This window comes from Artemia franciscana, chromosome 11 (genome assembly GCF_032884065.1).
Source record: "Artemia franciscana chromosome 11, ASM3288406v1, whole genome shotgun sequence".
Lineage (NCBI taxonomy): Eukaryota > Metazoa > Arthropoda > Branchiopoda > Anostraca > Artemiidae > Artemia > Artemia franciscana.
The window spans coordinates 16374725-16397238 of record NC_088873.1 but is presented as its reverse complement, the minus strand read 5'-3'; the positions used below and the strand labels follow the sequence as shown (position 1 = coordinate 16397238).

General features: G+C 31.4%; 1 protein-coding gene across 1 annotated transcript in view; it reads right to left on the bottom strand.

The window, feature by feature from the left end:
• LOC136032885 (integrator complex subunit 1-like) overlaps positions 1 to 22514 on the bottom strand; it is a gene marked incomplete in the record, with an annotated part of 111645 nt that overhangs the window by 14648 nt on the left and 74483 nt on the right. The window contains 2 exon segments of the mRNA XM_065713316.1: positions 886 to 1015; positions 3517 to 3853. Of these exon segments, the coding sequence (XP_065569388.1) occupies positions 886 to 1015; positions 3517 to 3853 (467 nt within the window).

Sequence of the window (22514 nt, the reverse complement as noted above, 5' to 3'; positions counted from 1 at the left end):
TATATATATATATATATATATATATACATATATTGAATAATTGATATAGATTGTGAATTGGTAACTTAAATACAGGAGAGCCAGAACTAAGGTAAGATAAGCTTGTTTTGGTGTTACTTGGTTGTTTTACATTTGCTTGTTTTTTTCATAGGCATGTATTTTGGGGGCGATACCTAACGCGGGGATACTATAGGTAATTTATGGTAGGCACACCACTTGCCTGGGTAGAGAATTAAAGTGCCGAAACTCTAAAGGCAAGTGTGTATTCTCCTGATGAGCCCTTATGTTGGGTTGTTGCCTCTGAATTATTTGTCTTTACTGTTTTTATTGTTTGGTAAATGACGACTTATACTTATTGACGACATGACTGCCTGTCCATGGATTATTCTTTATGGTTGATTGTGTGTGGCTATGCTGTTTGACCTATGTGATTGTATGGATGAGTAGGGTTAACGCCTCATTCAAGTGCTGGTCTATATTAATCATTAATGTAGGAAAACAGTCTTCCTTTTTTTTTTTTTTCTTTTTTTTTTAATGTGTTTGTGCTGTGGCATTGGAAATTTCTTTTTTCATTATATATCTTTTCATATATATATATATATATATATATATATATATATATATATATATATATATATATATATATATATATATATATATATATATATATATATATATATATATATGTATATATATATATATATATATATATATATATATATATATATATATATATATCTATATATATTATATATATATATATATATATATATATATATATATATATATATATATATATATATATATATATATATATATATATATATATATATATATATAGTTATATATTTTGTAGTAGCCAAGAAGAAACACAAAAGTACTTACTTGCTCTGGTGTTAATTTAAGAAAATCTCGTCTTTTGGCATGTTTGGGTATGTGCTTATCCCGTCCTTGAACAAGTCTTGGGGAAGTGACACATGCTTGCAAAAACTCTAACACCATTAAAGGGTCATTCCTGCGTGGATAATTATCAAATGAAGATAAAAAACGAATAACATTTAAATCACTAAAGGAAAAAAAGAACACATAGAAATATACCCAAATAAAGGAGAAAATATAAATATATATCAAGCATAAAACCGTTTTGTCTTCCTCAAATTCAGATTACTCACATTAATTAAATAAAAAAAATTTGTAAAAAAAAACGAACAGAAATTATTACGTATATGAGAGCCCCCCCCCCCCGGGTCAATACCTCACTCTTCATGCTGAAGTTCGAATTTTGTTCCGATTATTTAAGAATGACCCCTGAATCGCAAAGCCCGTTTAATTAGAATAAATAGCTCTTTCGAAATTACTAAAAATACTTTAGCGTAAAAAGCGAGCTCATATACGTAATAATTTCTGTTCGTTTTAAGTTTTAATGTTGCTCTTTACTTTTAGTTGAAAAAAATTGTTCTTTTTTAATTTAATTTTTTATTTTTTTTTTAAATAATGCTGGGAAATCTAGCGCCCCTTTCATGGAAATTCTCTTCCCCATGGAACATTCCTCCATGGAAAGATCCTCGCACGTAACCCCTCCCCCCACCAATCCCCCTTGAAAACGTTTGTTTACTTCCCAATAACCAACACTGTATGTAAACAATGGGCAAAGTTCAGAGCTTGCAACCCTTCCCCCGGGGGCTGTGGGGGATTAAGTCGTCCTCAAAGACATAGTAGATTTTTCGACAATGCTGAACAAAATTGCTATCTCAAAATTTTGATCCAGTGACTTTGGAGAAAAAATGAGCGTGGGAGGGGGCCTAGTTTCCCTCCGATTTTTTGGTCACTTAAAAAGGAACCTAGAAGTTTTAATTTCTGTTCGATTGAGCCTGCTCGTGATATTCTAGGACCAATGGGTCAATACGATCGCCCCTAGGGAAAAAACAAACAAAAAAACAAATAAACACGCATCCGTGATCTTTCTTCTGGCAAATAATACAAAATTCCACATTTTCGCAGATAGGAGCTTGAAACCTCTACAGTAGTGTTTTCTGATACGCTGAATCTGATGGTGTGATTTTCGTTAAGATTCTATGAATTTTAGGGATTTCCCCCCTTTTTTGAAAGTAAAGAACATTTTCTCAGGCTCGTAACTTTTGATGGGTAAGACTAAACTTGATGAAACGTATATTTTAAAATCAGATGCTTTTGAAGTAACTCTTGGTATCGAAATTCCGTTTTTTTAGAGTTTCGGGCCGGGTCGTTCCTTACTTACAGTTCGTTAGCACGAACTGTTTGATAATTTATATGACACCATTGTTATATGATACCTTTGATTTGAAAACAGAATTAAAATATTTTACAAAAAAAAACATCCAGTGAAAGCAAGCAAGTTTCAATCGAACTAGCATTTAGCTAGTCAAAGTAACCAAGTTCATTGGTGGTACAATCCCTTATCTCCTTTTTTTCCCTTATTTTTCAATTTGATATTTTGTTCATAAGTCTTCAGATATTTTTTTTTTATTTTTCCGAACGCATTAAATACTTCATTCACTTGCAGAAAATCTGAGAAATAGAGCTTTTATGGGTAAAAAAAAAAGGTTTAGTCGTATCTAGTATGCCTAAGAAAACATGCCCTGTGCGAAACACTGCACCTGTAAATACCTAACCACACCTGTAAAACAAATTCAAAAGAAATAAGACTTATTCGTATACTGACATTTTAGCACAGCTTCTGATAGATTCTAGTCAAATTTTCCCTTTTCTGCCTTAAAACGTTATTTCCGTGAGCAGTCTTTTCCCTTCTTATTTCTAAGCGTCAAAATTCATAAGAAAAAGCGAGCAAGTTAAAGAAGCAAGAGTAAAGATAACCACGTTTGTTTCTCATTTTAGATTTCTAAGCCATTTTACAAGTAAATACTGGCTAGAAAATCATTTTGAGAGAAGAGTGTGATCCTAACTCGCAGTTCAAAGGCGTTGCTGGATAAACGACTAAGAAGGAATCGGTTGGATGTATTATTGACCTTTACTTAGAAAACTTGCGCGCTATGTATACATACATATAATATAATGTGTAAATAACTTAGTATTATTATACGTTTTTACTTTTGCTCAACATTTTTCAATTACTCATTCTTCTCTATCAGAGTATCATAGATGTTTAATGACTCATTTTAAAGAAAATTGCTACATATAGTCACTTGTAAAATTGACAAAAAATAAACTAGTTAAAGTGAAAGCCAAAAATCGTTTCTTAACAAGTTTGTCGCATTTTCCACGGACGAATTGTACGAATTGGGCAATTTCTTTTCTTGTTTCAATTTTAAAAATCTAGGGATAAATTTTGTGGCTACATTTTACCATTTTTTCATTTCCCCATGTTCATCCATTACTTAGATAACTTAATTTTACCAGAGAAGTATTTCTTTTCCGTTTTTCCATTTTTGGGAAATTTTCAAAAGATTAGCTGGTTAATTTAAAGCTGTATCCTCATTTATTATAAAAATTAAATCAAACTAAATGTGTTTTAATCACCTGTCAGATTTCAACGCCTGATCCAAAACCTTCCTGATAGTTTTCCACGAGCATCTATGTACCACTAGGGTCAGCAATGATGACTGCAAATTTTTGAGCTCTCCTTCACCCTCTGAAAAAAGCTCAAGTTCAATTGAGCTGGTTAATATCTCGGGTTCTAATGTTGCTAACCAATCAACAATCAGACCAGGATGGAAGTTTGCTCCTATCATTTGTTTCAGCTTTTCGGGCTGGGCTAGTACATCCTTGACAAAAGATGCAGTATCACCTCTTTGAATAAATGATTTGGCCAAATTTTGAAGCATATCTTGTTGGTTTGAAGAAGGTGTCAATATACCTAGAAAATTACGAGTATGTTCAATTACCTTCTCTGACTGTAGTTGATTCACCATAATTTTAAAGCACTATTTTACGATTTCCTGTCTGTATAAGAAAGAAGGAACAAAAGGTTGCTCCTTGGTCATTTTTCCTTTGAAACATTTGGAGACTAACCTAACCATGTGTTTTCTATGTAAAAAAGAAGAAACAAAGGATTGCTACTTTTTCATTTTTCCTTTGAAACATTTGGACACTAACCTAACCATGTGTTTTCTAAATAAAAAAAGAAGGAACAGAGGATTACCACTTTGTAATTTTTCCTTTAAAACATTTGGAGACTAACCTAACCATGTGTTTTCTATATAAAAAAAGAAGGAACAAAGGATTGCTACTTTGTCATTTTTCCTTTGAAACATTTGGACACTAACCTAACCATGTGTTTTCTAAATAAAAAAAAGAAGGAACAAAGGATTGCTACTTTGTCATTTTTCCTTTGAAACATTTGGAGACTAACCTAACCATGTGTTTTCTATACAAAAAAAGAAGGAACAAAGGATTGCTACTTTTTCATTTTTCCTTTGAAACATTTGGACACTAACCTAACCATGTGTTTTCTAAATAAAAAAAGAAGGAACAGAGGATTACCACTTTGTAATTTTTCCTTTAAAACATTTGGAGACTAACCTAACCATGTGTTTTCTATATAAAAAAAAGAAGGAACAAAGGATTGCTACTTTGTCATTTTTCCTTTGAAACATTTGGACACTAACCTAACCATGTGTTTTCTAAATAAAAAAAAGAAGGAACAAAGGATTGCTACTTTGTCATTTTTCCTTTGAAACATTTGGAGACTAACCTAACCATGTGTTTTCTATACAAAAAAAAAGAAGGAACAAAGGATTGCTACTTTTTCATTTTTCCTTTGAAACATTTGGACACTAACCTAACCATGTGTTTTCTAAATAAAAAAAGAAGGAACAAAGGATTGCTACTTTGTCAATTTTCCTTTAAAACATTTGGACACTAACCTAACCATGTGTTTTCTAAATAAAAAAGAAGGAACAGAGGATTACTACTTTGTCATTTTTCCTTTAAAACATTTGGACACTATCCTAACCATGTGTTTTCTATATAAAAAAAAAGAAGGAACAAAGGATTGCTACTTTGTCATTTTTCCTTTGAAACATTTGGAGACTAACCTAACCATGTGTTTTCTATACAAAAAAAAGAAGGAACAAAGGATTGCTACTTTTTCATTTTTCCTTTGAAACATTTGGACACTAACCTAACCATGTGTTTTCTAAATAAAAAAAGAAGGAACAAAGGATTGCTACTTTGTCATTTTTCCTTTAAAACATTTGGAGACTAACCTAACCATGTGTTTTCTATATAAAAAAAGAAGGAACAAAGGATTGCTACTTTGTCATTTTTCCTTTGAAACATTTGGAGACTAACCTAACCATGTGTTTTGTATATAAAAAAAAGAAGGAACAAAGGATTGCTACTTTGTCATTTTTCCTTTGAAACATTTGGAGACTAACCTAACCATGTGTTTTCTATACAAAAAAAGAAGGAACAAAGGATTGCTACTTTTTCATTTTTCCTTTGAAACATTTGGACACTAACCTAACCATGTGTTTTCTAAATAAAAAAAAGAAGGAACAAAGGATTGCTACTTTGTCATTTTTCCTTTGAAACATTTGGAGACTAACCTAACCATGTGTTTTCTATACAAAAAAAGAAGGAACAAAGGATTGCTACTTTTTCATTTTTCCTTTGAAACATTTGGACACTAACCTAACCATGTGTTTTCTAAATAAAAAAAGAAGGAACAGAGGATTACCTACTTTGTAATTTTTCCTTTAAAACATTTGGACACTAACCTAACCATGTGTTTTCTATATAAAAAAAAAGAAGGAACAAAGGATTGCTACTTTGTCATTTTTCCTTTGAAACATTTGGACACTAACCTAACCATGTGTTTTCTAAATAAAAAAAAGAAGGAACAAAGGATTGCTACTTTGTCATTTTTCCTTTGAAACATTTGGAGACTAACCTAACCATGTGTTTTCTATACAAAAAAAAGAAGGAACAAAGGATTGCTACTTTGTCAATTTTCCTTTAAAACATTTGGACACTAACCTAACCATGTGTTTTCTAAATAAAAAAGAAGGAACAGAGGATTACTACTTTGTCATTTTTCCTTTAAAACATTTGGACACTAACCTAACCATGTGTTTTCTATATAAAAAAAAGAAGGAACAAAGGATTGCTACTTTGTCATTTTTCCTTTGAAACATTTGGAGACTAACCTAACCATGTGTTTTCTATACAAAAAAAGAAGGAACAAAGGATTGCTACTTTGTCATTTTTCCTTTGAAACATTTGGACACTAACCTAACCATGTGTTTTCTAAATAAAAAAAGAAGGAACAAAGGATTGCTACTTTGTCATTTTTCCTTTGAAACATTTGGAGACTAACCTAACCATGTGTTTTCTAAATAAAAAAAGAAGGAACAAAGGATTGCTACTTTGTCATTTTTCCTTTGAAACATTTGGAGACTAACCTAACCATGTGTTTTCTAAAAAAAAAAGAAGGAACAAAGGATTGCTACTTTGTCATTTTTCCTTTGAAACATTTGGAGACTAACCTAACCATGTGTTTTCTATATAAAAAAAGAAGGAACAAAGGATTGCTACTTTGTCATTTTTCCTTTGAAACATTTGGACACTAACCTAACCATGTGTTTTCTAAATAAAAAAAAGAAGGAACAAAGGATTGCTACTTTGTCATTTTTCCTTTGAAACATTTGGAGACTAACCTAACCATGTGTTTTCTATACAAAAAAAGAAGGAACAAAGGATTGCTACTTTTTCATTTTTCCTTTGAAACATTTGGACACTAACCTAACCATGTGTTTTCTAAATAAAAAAAGAAGGAACAAAGGATTGCTACTTTGTCATTTTTCCTTTAAAACATTTGGAGACTAACCTAACCATGTGTTTTCTATATAAAAAAAAGAAGGAACAAAGGATTGCTACTTTGTCATTTTTCCTTTGAAACATTTGGACACTAACCTAACCATGTGTTTTCTAAATAAAAAAAAGAAGGAACAAAGGATTGCTACTTTGTCATTTTTCCTTTGAAACATTTGGAGACTAACCTAACCATGTGTTTTCTACATAAAAAAGAAGGAACAAAGGATTGCTACTTTGTCATTTTTCCTTTGAAACATTTGGACACTAACCTAACCATGTGTTTTCTAAATAAAAAAAGAAGGAACAAAGGATTGCTACTTTGTCATTTTTCCTTTGAAACATTTGGAGACTAACCTAACCATGTGTTTTCTAAATAAAAAAGAAGGAAAAGGATTGCTACTTTGTCATTTTTCCTTTAAAACATTTGGACACTAACCTAACCATGTGTTTTCTATATAAAAAAAAGAAGGAACAAAGGATTGCTACTTTGTCATTTTTCCTTTGAAACATTTGGAGACTAACCTAACCATGTGTTTTCTATAAAAAAAAGAAGGAACAAAGGATTGCTACTTTGTCATTTTTCCTTTGAAACATTTGGACACTAACCTAACCATGTGTTTTCTAAATAAAAAAAGAAGGAACAAAGGATTGCTACTTTGTCATTTTTCCTTTGAAACATTTGGACACTAACCTAACCATGTGTTTTCTATATAAAAAAAGAAGGAACAAAGGATTGCTACTTTGTCATTTTTCCTTTGAAACATTTGGAGACTAACCTAACCATGTGTTTTCTATAAAAAAAAGAAGGAACAAAGGATTGCTACTTTGTCATTTTTCCTTTGAAACATTTGGACACTAACCTAACCATGTGTTTTCTAAATAAAAAAAGAAGGAACAAAGGATTGCTACTTTGTCATTTTTCCTTTGAAACATTTGGAGACTAACCTAACCATGTGTTTTCTATATAAAAAAAAGAAGGAACAAAGGATTGCTACTTTGTCATTTTTCCTTTGAAACATTTGGACACTAACCTAACCATGTGTTTTCTAAATAAAAAAAGAAGGAACAAAGGATTGCTACTTTGTCATTTTTCCTTTGAAACATTTGGAGACTAACCTAACCATGTGTTTTCTATAAAAAAAAAAGAAGGAACAAAGGATTGCTACTTTGTCATTTTTCCTTTGAAACATTTGGACACTAACCTAACCATGTGTTTTCTAAATAAAAAAAGAAGGAACAAAGGATTGCTACTTTGTCATTTTTCCTTTGAAACATTTGGAGACTAACCTAACCATGTGTTTTCTATAAAAAAAGAAGGAACAAAGGATTGCTACTTTGTCATTTTTCCTTTGAAACATTTGGACACTAACCTAACCATGTGTTTTCTAATATAAAAAAAAGAAGGAACAAAGGATTGCTACTTTGTCATTTTTCCTTTGAAACATTTGGAGACTAACCTAACCATGTGTTTTCTATACAAAAAAAAGAAGGAACAAAGGATTGCTACTTTTTCATTTTTCCTTTGAAACATTTGGACACTAACCTAACCATGTATTTTCTAAATAAAAAAAGAAGGAACAAAGGATTGCTACTTTGTCATTTTTCCTTTGAAACATTTGGAGACTAACCTAACCATGTGTTTTCTATATAAAAAAAGAAGGAACAAAGGATTGCTACTTTGTCATTTTTCCTTTGAAACATTTGGAGACTAACCTAACCATGTGTTTTCTATATAAAAAAAGAAGGAACAAAGGATTGCTACTTTGTCATTTTTCCTTTGAAACATTTGGAGACTAACCTAACCATGTGTTTTCTATACAAAAAAAGAAGGAACAAAGGATTGCTACTTTGTCATTTTTCCTTTGAAACATTTGGACACTAACCTAACCATGTGTTTTCTAAATAAAAAAAAGAAGGAACAAAGGATTGCTACTTTGTCATTTTTCCTTTGAAACATTTGGAGACTAACCTAACCATGTGTTTTCTATACAAAAAAAGAAGGAACAAAGGATTGCTACTTTTTCATTTTTCCTTTGAAACATTTGGACACTAACCTAACCATGTGTTTTCTAAATAAAAAAAGAAGGAACAAAGGATTGCTACTTTGTCATTTTTCCTTTAAAACATTTGGAGACTAACCTAACCATGTGTTTTCTATAAAAAAAAGAAGGAACAAAGGATTGCTACTTTGTCATTTTTCCTTTGAAACATTTGGACACTAACCTAACCATGTGTTTTCTAAATAAAAAAAAGAAGGAACAAAGGATTGCTACTTTGTCATTTTTCCTTTGAAACATTTGGAGACTAACCTAACCATGTGTTTTCTATAAAAAAAAGAAGGAACAAAGGATTGCTACTTTGTCATTTTTCCTTTGAAACATTTGGAGACTAACCTAACCATGTGTTTTCTAAATAAAAAAGAAGGAACAGAGGATTACTACTTTGTCATTTTTCCTTTAAAACATTTGGACACTAACCTAACCATGTGTTTTCTATATAAAAAAAAGAAGGAACAAAGGATTGCTACTTTGTCATTTTTCCTTTGAAACATTTGGAGACTAACCTAACCATGTGTTTTCTATAAAAAAAAGAAGGAACAAAGGATTGCTACTTTGTCATTTTTCCTTTGAAACATTTGGAGACTAACCTAACCATGTGTTTTCTAAATAAAAAAAGAAGGAACAAAGGATTGCTACTTTGTCATTTTTCCTTTGAAACATTTGGAGACTAACCTAACCATGTGTTTTCTAAATAAAAAAAGAAGGAACAAAGGATTGCTACTTTGTCATTTTTCCTTTGAAACATTTGGAGACTAACCTAACCATGTGTTTTCTATAAAAAAAAAAGAAGGAACAAAGGATTGCTACTTTGTCATTTTTCCTTTGAAACATTTGGAGACTAACCTAACCATGTGTTTTCTATATAAAAAAAGAAGGAACAAAGGATTGCTACTTTGTCATTTTTCCTTTGAAACATTTGGACACTAACCTAACCATGTGTTTTCTAAATAAAAAAAAGAAGGAACAAAGGATTGCTACTTTGTCATTTTTCCTTTGAAACATTTGGAGACTAACCTAACCATGTGTTTTCTATAAAAAAAAAGAAGGAACAAAGGATTGCTACTTTGTCATTTTTCCTTTGAAACATTTGGACACTAACCTAACCATGTGTTTTCTAAATAAAAAAAGAAGGAACAAAGGATTGCTACTTTGTCATTTTTCCTTTAAAACATTTGGAGACTAACCTAACCATGTGTTTTCTATATAAAAAAAAGAAGGAACAAAGGATTGCTACTTTGTCATTTTTCCTTTGAAACATTTGGACACTAACCTAACCATGTGTTTTCTAAATAAAAAAAAGAAGGAACAAAGGATTGCTACTTTGTCATTTTTCCTTTGAAACATTTGGAGACTAACCTAACCATGTGTTTTCTAATAAAAAAAGAAGGAACAAAGGATTGCTACTTTGTCATTTTTCCTTTGAAACATTTGGACACTAACCTAACCATGTGTTTTCTAAATAAAAAAAGAAGGAACAAAGGATTGCTACTTTGTCATTTTTCCTTTGAAACATTTGGACACTAACCTAACCATGTGTTTTCTAAAAAAAAAGAAGGAACAAAGGATTGCTACTTTGTCATTTTTCCTTTGAAACATTTGGACACTAACCTAACCATGTGTTTTCTATATAAAAAAAGAAGGAACAAAGGATTGCTACTTTGTCATTTTTCCTTTGAAACATTTGGAGACTAACCTAACCATGTGTTTTCTATAAAAAAAAGAAGGAACAAAGGATTGCTACTTTGTCATTTTTCCTTTGAAACATTTGGACACTAACCTAACCATGTGTTTTCTAAATAAAAAAAGAAGGAACAAAGGATTGCTACTTTGTCATTTTTCCTTTGAAACATTTGGAGACTAACCTAACCATGTGTTTTCTATATAAAAAAAGAAGGAACAAAGGATTGCTACTTTGTCATTTTTCCTTTGAAACATTTGGACACTAACCTAACCATGTGTTTTCTATATAAAAAAAAGAAGGAACAAAGGATTGCTACTTTGTCATTTTTCCTTTGAAACATTTGGAGACTAACCTAACCATGTGTTTTCTATAAAAAAAAGAAGGAACAAAGGATTGCTACTTTGTCATTTTTCCTTTGAAACATTTGGACACTAACCTAACCATGTGTTTTCTATAAAAAAAGAAGGAACAAAGGATTGCTACTTTGTCATTTTTCCTTTGAAACATTTGGAGACTAACCTAACCATGTGTTTTCTATATAAAAAAAGAAGGAACAAAGGATTGCTACTTTGTCATTTTTCCTTTGAAACATTTGGAGAACTAACCTAACCATGTGTTTTCTATATAAAAAAAGAAGGAACAAAGGATTGCTACTTTGTCATTTTTCCTTTGAAACATTTGGAGACTAACCTAACCATGTGTTTTCTATACAAAAAAAGAAGGAACAAAGGATTGCTACTTTTTCATTTTTCCTTTGAAACATTTGGACACTAACCTAACCATGTGTTTTCTAAATAAAAAAAGAAGGAACAAAGGATTGCTACTTTGTCATTTTTCCTTTAAAACATTTGGAGACTAACCTAACCATGTGTTTTCTATATAAGAAAAGAAGGAACAAAGGATTGCTACTTTGTCATTTTTCCTTTGAAACATTTGGAGAACTAACCTAACCATGTGTTTTCTATAAAAAAGAAGGAACAAAGGATTGCTACTTTGTCATTTTTCCTTTGAAACATTTGGAGACTAACCTAACCATGTGTTTTCTAAATAAAAAAAGAAGGAACAAAGGATTGCTACTTTGTCATTTTTCCTTTAAAACATTTGGAGACTAACCTAACCATGTGTTTTCTATATAAAAAAAGAAGGAACAAAGGATTGCTACTTTGTCATTTTTCCTTTGAAACATTTGGACACTAACCTAACCATGTGTTTTCTAAATAAAAAAAAGAAGGAACAAAGGATTGCTACTTTGTCATTTTTCCTTTGAAACATTTGGAGACTAACCTAACCATGTGTTTTCTATAAAAAAAAGAAGGAACAAAGGATTGCTACTTTGTCATTTTTCCTTTGAAACATTTGGACACTAACCTAACCATGTGTTTTCTAAATAAAAAAAGAAGGAACAAAGGATTGCTACTTTGTCATTTTTCCTTTGAAACATTTGGAGACTAACCTAACCATGTGTTTTCTATATAAAAAAAGAAGGAACAAAGGATTGCTACTTTGTCATTTTTCCTTTGAAACATTTGGAGACTAACCTAACCATGTGTTTTCTAAATAAAAAAAGAAGGAACAAAGGATTGCTACTTTGTCATTTTTCCTTTGAAACATTTGGAGACTAACCTAACCATGTGTTTTCTATAAAAAAAAAGAAGGAACAAAGGATTGCTACTTTGTCATTTTTCCTTTGAAACATTTGGACACTAACCTAACCATGTGTTTTCTAAATAAAAAAAAGAAGGAACAAAGGATTGCTACTTTGTCATTTTTCCTTTGAAACATTTGGAGACTAACCTAACCATGTGTTTTCTAAAAAAAAAGAAGGAACAAAGGATTGCTACTTTGTCATTTTTCCTTTGAAACATTTGGACACTAACCTAACCATGTGTTTTCTATATAAAAAAAGAAGGAACAAAGGATTGCTACTTTGTCATTTTTCCTTTGAAACATTTGGAGACTAACCTAACCATGTGTTTTCTATAAAAAAAAGAAGGAACAAAGGATTGCTACTTTGTCATTTTTCCTTTGAAACATTTGGACACTAACCTAACCATGTGTTTTCTAAATAAAAAAAGAAGGAACAAAGGATTGCTACTTTGTCATTTTTCCTTTGAAACATTTGGAGACTAACCTAACCATGTGTTTTCTATATAAAAAAAGAAGGAACAAAGGATTGCTACTTTGTCATTTTTCCTTTGAAACATTTGGACACTAACCTAACCATGTGTTTTCTATATAAAAAAAGAAGGAACAAAGGATTGCTACTTTGTCATTTTTCCTTTGAAACATTTGGAGACTAACCTAACCATGTGTTTTCTATAAAAAAAAGAAGGAACAAAGGATTGCTACTTTGTCATTTTTCCTTTGAAACATTTGGACACTAACCTAACCATGTGTTTTCTAAATAAAAAAAGAAGGAACAAAGGATTGCTACTTTGTCATTTTTCCTTTGAAACATTTGGAGACTAACCTAACCATGTGTTTTCTATATAAAAAAAGAAGGAACAAAGGATTGCTACTTTGTCATTTTTCCTTTGAAACATTTGGAGACACTAACCTAACCATGTGTTTTCTATAAAAAAAGAAGGAACAAAGGATTGCTACTTTGTCATTTTTCCTTTGAAACATTTGGAGACTAACCTAACCATGTGTTTTCTATATAAAAAAAGAAGGAACAAAGGATTGCTACTTTGTCATTTTTCCTTTGAAACATTTGGACACTAACCTAACCATGTGTTTTCTAAATAAAAAAAGAAGGAACAAAGGATTGCTACTTTGTCATTTTTCCTTTGAAACATTTGGAGACTAACCTAACCATGTGTTTTCTATAAAAAAAGAAGGAACAAAGGATTGCTACTTTGTCATTTTTCCTTTGAAACATTTGGAGACACTAACCTAACCATGTGTTTTCTATAAAAAAGAAGGAACAAAGGATTGCTACTTTGTCATTTTTCCTTTGAAACATTTGGAGACTAACCTAACCATGTGTTTTCTATACAAAAAAAGAAGGAACAAAGGATTGCTACTTTGTCATTTTTCCTTTGAAACATTTGGACACTAACCTAACCATGTGTTTTCTAAATAAAAAAAAGAAGGAACAAAGGATTGCTACTTTGTCATTTTTCCTTTGAAACATTTGGAGACTAACCTAACCATGTGTTTTCTATAAAAAAAAGAAGGAACAAAGGATTGCTACTTTGTCATTTTTCCTTTGAAACATTTGGACACTAACCTAACCATGTGTTTTCTAAATAAAAAAAGAAGGAACAAAGGATTGCTACTTTGTCATTTTTCCTTTGAAACATTTGGAGACTAACCTAACCATGTGTTTTCTATATAAAAAAAGAAGGAACAAAGGATTGCTACTTTGTCATTTTTCCTTTGAAACATTTGGACACTAACCTAACCATGTGTTTTCTAAATAAAAAAAGAAGGAACAAAGGATTGCTACTTTGTCATTTTTCCTTTGAAACATTTGGAGACTAACCTAACCATGTGTTTTCTATAAAAAAAAAAGAAGGAACAAAGGATTGCTACTTTGTCATTTTTCCTTTGAAACATTTGGAGACTAACCTAACCATGTGTTTTCTAAATAAAAAAGAAGGAACAGAGGATTACTACTTTGTCATTTTTCCTTTAAAACATTTGGACACTAACCTAACCATGTGTTTTCTATATAAAAAAAAGAAGGAACAAAGGATTGCTACTTTGTCATTTTTCCTTTGAAACATTTGGAGACTAACCTAACCATGTGTTTTCTATAAAAAAAAGAAGGAACAAAGGATTGCTACTTTGTCATTTTTCCTTTGAAACATTTGGACACTAACCTAACCATGTGTTTTCTAAATAAAAAAAGAAGGAACAAAGGATTGCTACTTTGTCATTTTTCCTTTGAAACATTTGGAGACTAACCTAACCATGTGTTTTCTAAATAAAAAAAGAAGGAACAAAGGATTGCTACTTTGTCATTTTTCCTTTGAAACATTTGGAGACTAACCTAACCATGTGTTTTCTATAAAAAAAAAGAAGGAACAAAGGATTGCTACTTTGTCATTTTTCCTTTGAAACATTTGGAGACTAACCTAACCATGTGTTTTCTATATAAAAAAAGAAGGAACAAAGGATTGCTACTTTGTCATTTTTCCTTTGAAACATTTGGACACTAACCTAACCATGTGTTTTCTAAATAAAAAAAAGAAGGAACAAAGGATTGCTACTTTGTCATTTTTCCTTTGAAACATTTGGAGACTAACCTAACCATGTGTTTTCTATACAAAAAAGAAGGAACAAAGGATTGCTACTTTTTCATTTTTCCTTTGAAACATTTGGACACTAACCTAACCATGTGTTTTCTAAATAAAAAAAGAAGGAACAAAGGATTGCTACTTTGTCATTTTTCCTTTAAAACATTTGGAGACTAACCTAACCATGTGTTTTCTATATAAAAAAAAGAAGGAACAAAGGATTGCTACTTTGTCATTTTTCCTTTGAAACATTTGGACACTAACCTAACCATGTGTTTTCTAAATAAAAAAAGAAGGAACAAAGGATTGCTACTTTGTCATTTTTCCTTTGAAACATTTGGAGACTAACCTAACCATGTGTTTTCTAATAAAAAAAGAAGGAACAAAGGATTGCTACTTTGTCATTTTTCCTTTGAAACATTTGGACACTAACCTAACCATGTGTTTTCTAAATAAAAAAAGAAGGAACAAAGGATTGCTACTTTGTCAATTTTCCTTTAAAACATTTGGACACTAACCTAACCATGTGTTTTCTAAATAAAAAAGAAGGAACAAAGGATTGCTACTTTGTCATTTTTCCTTTGAAACATTTGGACACTAACCTAACCATGTGTTTTCTATATAAAAAAAGAAGGAACAAAGGATTGCTACTTTGTCATTTTTCCTTTGAAACATTTGGAGACTAACCTAACCATGTGTTTTCTATAAAAAAAAGAAGGAACAAAGGATTGCTACTTTGTCATTTTTCCTTTGAAACATTTGGACACTAACCTAACCATGTGTTTTCTAAATAAAAAAAGAAGGAACAAAGGATTGCTACTTTGTCATTTTTCCTTTGAAACATTTGGAGACTAACCTAACCATGTGTTTTCTATATAAAAAAAGAAGGAACAAAGGATTGCTACTTTGTCATTTTTCCTTTGAAACATTTGGACACTAACCTAACCATGTGTTTTTATATAAAAAAAAAGAAGGAACAAAGGATTGCTACTTTGTCATTTTTCCTTTGAAACATTTGGAGACTAACCTAACCATGTGTTTTCTATAAAAAAAAGAAGGAACAAAGGATTGCTACTTTGTCATTTTTCCTTTGAAACATTTGGACACTAACCTAACCATGTGTTTTCTATAAAAAAAGAAGGAACAAAGGATTGCTACTTTGTCATTTTTCCTTTGAAACATTTGGAGACTAACCTAACCATGTGTTTTCTATATAAAAAAAGAAGGAACAAAGGATTGCTACTTTGTCATTTTTCCTTTGAAACATTTGGAGACTAACCTAACCATGTGTTTTCTATAAAAAAGAAGGAACAAAGGATTGCTACTTTGTCATTTTTCCTTTGAAACATTTGGAGACTAACCTAACCATGTGTTTTCTATAAAAAAAAGAAGGAACAAAGGATTGCTACTTTGTCATTTTTCCTTTGAAACATTTGGACACTAACCTAACCATGTGTTTTCTAAATAAAAAAAAGAAGGAACAAAGGATTGCTACTTTGTCATTTTTCCTTTGAAACATTTGGAGACTAACCTAACCATGTGTTTTCTATAAAAAAAGAAGGAACAAAGGATTGCTACTTTGTCATTTTTCCTTTGAAACATTTGGAGACTAACCTAACCATGTGTTTTCTATAAAAAAGAAGGAACAAAGGATTGCTACTTTGTCATTTTTCCTTTGAAACATTTGGAGACTAACCTAACCATGTGTTTTCTAAATAAAAAAAGAAGGAACAAAGGATTGCTACTTTGTCATTTTTCCTTTGAAACATTTGGAGACTAACCTAACCATGTGTTTTCTATATAAAAAAAGAAGGAACAAAGGATTGCTACTTTGTCATTTTTCCTTTGAAACATTTGGACACTAACCTAACCATGTGTTTTCTAAATAAAAAAAAGAAGGAACAAAGGATTGCTACTTTGTCATTTTTCCTTTGAAACATTTGGAGACTAACCTAACCATGTGTTTTCTATAAAAAAAAGAAGGAACAAAGGATTGCTACTTTGTCATTTTTCCTTTGAAACATTTGGACACTAACCTAACCATGTGTTTTCTAAATAAAAAAAGAAGGAACAAAGGATTGCTACTTTGTCATTTTTCCTTTGAAACATTTGGAGACTAACCTAACCATGTGTTTTCTATATAAAAAAAAGAAGGAACAAAGGATTGCTACTTTGTCATTTTTCCTTTGAAACATTTGGACACTAACCTAACCATGTGTTTTCTAAATAAAAAAAGAAGGAACAAAGGATTGCTACTTTGTCATTTTTCCTTTGAAACATTTGGAGACTAACCTAACCATGTGTTTTCTATAAAAAAAAAGAAGGAACAAAGGATTGCTACTTTGTCATTTTTCCTTTGAAACATTTGGACACTAACCTAACCATGTGTTTTCTAAATAAAAAAAGAAGGAACAAAGGATTGCTACTTTGTCAATTTTCCTTTAAAACATTTGGACACTAACCTAACCATGTGTTTTCTAAATAAAAAAGAAGGAACAGAGGATTACTACTTTGTCATTTTTCCTTTAAAACATTTGGACACTAACCTAACCATGTGTTTTCTATATAAAAAAAGAAGGAACAAAGGATTGCTACTTTGTCATTTTTCCTTTGAAACATTTGGAGACTAACCTAACCATGTGTTTTCTATAAAAAAAAGAAGGAACAAAGGATTGCTACTTTGTCATTTTTCCTTTGAAACATTTGGACACTAACCTAACCATGTGTTTTCTAAATAAAAAAAGAAGGAACAAAGGATTGCTACTTTGTCATTTTTCCTTTGAAACATTTGGAGACTAACCTAACCATGTGTTTTCTATATAAAAAAAGAAGGAACAAAGGATTGCTACTTTGTCATTTTTCCTTTGAAACATTTGGACACTAACCTAACCATGTGTTTTCTATATAAAAAAAGAAGGAACAAAGGATTGCTACTTTGTCATTTTTCCTTTGAAACATTTGGAGACTAACCTAACCATGTGTTTTCTATACAAAAAAAGAAGGAACAAAGGATTGCTACTTTGTCATTTTTCCTTTGAAACATTTGGACACTAACCTAACCATGTATTTTCTAAATAAAAAAAGAAGGAACAAAGGATTGCTACTTTGTCATTTTTCCTTAAAACATTTGGAGACTAACCTAACCATGTGTTTTCTATATAAAAAAAGAAGGAACAAAGGATTTCTACTTTGTCATTTTTCCTTTGAAACATTTGGAGAATAACCTAACCATGTGTTTTCTATATAAAAAGAAGAAACAAAGGATTGCTACTTTGTCATTTTTCCTTTGAAACATTTGGAGACTAACCTAACCATGTGTTTTCTATACAAAAAAAAGAATGAACAAAGGATTGCTACTTTTTCATTTTTCCTTTGAAACATTTGGACACTAACCTAACCATGTGTTTTCTAAATAAAAAAAGAAGGAACAAAGGATTGCTACTTTGTCATTTTTCCTTTGAAACATTTGGAGACTAACCTAACCATGTGTTTTCTATAAAAAAAGAAGGAACAAAGGATTGCTACTTTGTCATTTTTCCTTTGAAACATTTGGAGAACTAACCTAACCATGTGTTTTCTATAAAAAAGAAGGAACAAAGGATTGCTACTTTGTCATTTTTCCTTTGAAACATTTGGAGACTAACCTAACCATGTGTTTTCTAAATAAAAAAAGAAGGAACAAAGGATTGCTACTTTGTCATTTTTCCTTTGAAACATTTGGAGACTAACCTAACCATGTGTTTTCTATATAAAAAAAGAAGGAACAAAGGATTGCTACTTTGTCATTTTTCCTTTGAAACATTTGGACACTAACCTAACCATGTGTTTTCTAAATAAAAAAAGAAGGAACAAAGGATTGCTACTTTGTCATTTTTCCTTTGAAACATTTGGACACTAACCTAACCATGTGTTTTCTATAAAAAAAAGAAGGAACAAAGGATTGCTACTTTGTCATTTTTCCTTTGAAACATTTGGACACTAACCTAACCATGTGTTTTCTAAATAAAAAAAGAAGGAACAAAGGATTGCTACTTTGTCATTTTTCCTTTGAAACATTTGGAGACTAACCTAACCATGTGTTTTCTATATAAAAAAAAGAAGGAACAAAGGATTGCTACTTTGTCATTTTTCCTTTGAAACATTTGGACACTAACCTAACCATGTGTTTTCTAAATAAAAAAAGAAGGAACAAAGGATTGCTACTTTGTCATTTTTCCTTTGAAACATTTGGAGACTAACCTAACCATGTGTTTTCTATAAAAAAAAAGAAGGAACAAAGGATTGCTACTTTGTCATTTTTCCTTTGAAACATTTGGACACTAACCTAACCATGTGTTTTCTAAATAAAAAAAGAAGGAACAAAGGATTGCTACTTTGTCAATTTTCCTTTAAAACATTTGGACACTAACCTAACCATGTGTTTTCTAAATAAAAAAGAAGGAACAGAGGATTACTACTTTGTCATTTTTCCTTTAAAACATTTGGACACTAACCTAACCATGTGTTTTCTATATAAAAAAAAGAAGGAACAAAGGATTGCTACTTTGTCATTTTTCCTTTGAAACATTTGGAGACTAACCTAACCATGTGTTTTCTATACAAAAAAAGAAGGAACAAAGGATTGCTACTTTTTCATTTTTCCTTTGAAACATTTGGACACTAACCTAACCATGTGTTTTCTAAATAAAAAAAGAAGGAACAAAGGATTGCTACTTTGTCATTTTTCCTTTGAAACATTTGGAGACTAACCTAACCATGTGTTTTCTATATAAAAAAAGAAGGAACAAAGGATTGCTACTTTGTCATTTTTCCTTTGAAACATTTGGACACTAACCTAACCATGTGTTTTCTATATAAAAAAAGAAGGAACAAAGGATTGCTACTTTGTCATTTTTCCTTTGAAACATTTGGAGACTAACCTAACCATGTGTTTTCTATAAAAAAAAGAAGGAACAAAGGATTGCTACTTTGTCATTTTTCCTTTGAAACATTTGGACACTAACCTAACCATGTGTTTTCTAAATAAAAAAAGAAGGAACAAAGGATTGCTACTTTGTCATTTTTCCTTTGAAACATTTGGAGACTAACCTAACCATGTGTTTTCTATATAAAAAAAGAAGGAACAAAGGATTGCTACTTTGTCATTTTTCCTTTGAAACATTTGGAGACTAACCTAACCATGTGTTTTCTATATAAAAAAAGAAGGAACAAAGGATTGCTACTTTGTCATTTTTCCTTTGAAACATTTGGAGACTAACCTAACCATGTGTTTTCTATACAAAAAAAGAAGGAACAAAGGATTGCTACTTTGTCATTTTTCCTTTGAAACATTTGGACACTAACCTAACCATGTGTTTTCTAAATAAAAAAAGAAGGAACAAAGGATTGCTACTTTGTCATTTTTCCTTTGAAACATTTGGAGACTAACCTAACCATGTGTTTTCTATATAAAAAAAGAAGGAACAAAGGATTGCTACTTTGTCATTTTTCCTTTGAAACATTTGGACATAACCTAACCATGTGTTTTCTATATAAAAAGAAGAAACAAAGGATTGCTACTTTGTCATTTTTCCTTTGAAACATTTGGAGACTAACCTAACTATGTGTTTTCTATAAAAAAAAGAAGAAACAAAGGATTGCTACTTTGTCATTTTTCCTTTGAAACATTTGGAGACTAACCTAACCATGTGTTTTCTAAATAAAAAAAGAAGGAACAAAGGATTGCTACTTTGTCATTTTTCCTTTGAAACATTTGGAGACTAACCTAACCATGTGTTTTCTATAAAAAAAGAAGGAACAAAGGATTGCTACTTTGTCATTTTTCCTTTGAAACATTTGGAGAACTAACCTAACCATGTGTTTTCTATAAAAAAGAAGGAACAAAGGATTGCTACTTTGTCATTTTTCCTTTGAAACATTTGGAGACTAACCTAACTATGTGTTTTCTATATAAAAAAGAAGAAACAAAGGATTGCTACTTTGTCATTTTTCCTTTGAAACATTTGGAGACTATCCTAACCATGTGTTTTCTATATAAAAAAAGAAGAAACAAAGGATTGCTACTTTTTCATTTTTCCTTTGAAACATTTGGAGACTAACCTAACCATGTTTTTTTCTATATAAAAAGAAGAAACAAAGGATTGCTACTTTGTCATTTTTCCTTTAGAACATTTGGAGACTAACCTAACCATGTGTTTTCTTTATTAAAAAAGAAGGAACAAAGGATTGCTACTTTGTCATTTTTCCTTTGAAACATTTGGAGACTAACCTAACCATGTGTTTTCTATACAAACAAGAGGTAAGAGCTCATATGGCACTTGTGACGAGGCAAGAAGAGCCAAGAGCTCATATGGTATGAGCTCTAACAAAATTCTAAGAATCAATAGATTGATTTAAAAGGAAACTCAGAGGCTTAATGTCGGTCAGGATTTAAAATAAGAGCTCTGAGTCACGATGTCCTTCTAAATATCAAAATTCATTAAGATCCGATCACCCACTCGTAAGTTATATATAACTATTTTTTTCTAATTTTCCCTCTCCCTTTAGCCCCCAGATGGTCGAATCTGGGAAAACGACTTTATCAAGTCAATTTGCGCAGCTCCCTGACACGCCTACCTATTATCATCGTCCTAGCACGTCCAGAAGCACCAAACTCACCAAATCACTGAACCCCTCAACCCAACTCCCCCAAAGAGAGCGAATAAAGTACGGTTACGTCAATCACGTATCAAGGACATTTGCTTATTCTATCCACCAAGCTTCATCCCGATTCCTCCACTCCAAGTATTTTCCAAGATTTCCCCCTCCAACTCCCCCCAATGTCAAAAAGATCTGGTCGGGATTTGAAATAAGAGCTCTGAGACATGGATTCCTTCTAAATATGAAATTTCATTAAGATCCGATCACCTATTCGTAAGATAAAAATACTCCAATTTTCACGTTTTCCAAGAATTCCGGTATCCCCCTCCAAATCCCCCCAATGTCAGAAGATCTGGTCGGAATTTAAAGTTAAAGCACAAGAATCCTTCTAAATATCAAATTTCATTAAGATCTGGTCACCCTTTCGTAAGTTACAAAAACCTCGTTTTTCAAAATTACCCCCCCCCCCCCCAACTCCACCAAAGATAGCATATCCGGTCCGGTTATGTCAGTCACGTATCTTAGACAGGTTTTTATTCTTCCCATCCGGTTTCATCCTGATCTCTCCGCTTGAACTATTTTCTAAGATTTCCGGTCCCCCCAACTTCCCCCCCCCCAATGACGCTGAATACGGTTAAGATTTAAAATAAGAGATCTGAGTTACGAGGTCCTTCTAAATATGAAGTTTCATGAAGATCCGATCACTCCTTCGTAAGTTAAAAATACCTCATTTTTTCTAATTTTTCAGAATTAACTCCCCCCCCCCCAATAGAGCGGATCCGTTCCAATTATGTAAATAACGTATCTAAGACTTCTGCTTATTTTTACCACCAAGTTTCATCCCGATCCCTCCAATCTGAGCGTTTTCCATGATTTTAGGTTCCCCCATCCCAAACTCCCCCCAATGTCACCAGATCCGGTCGGAATTTAAAATAAAAGCTTTGAGACACGATTCCTTTCTAAATATCAAATTTCATTGAGATCCGATCACCCGTTCGTAAGTTAAAAATATTTCATTTTTTCTAATTTTTCAGAATTAACCCCCCCCCCCCCCAACTACCCCAAAGAGAGCGGATC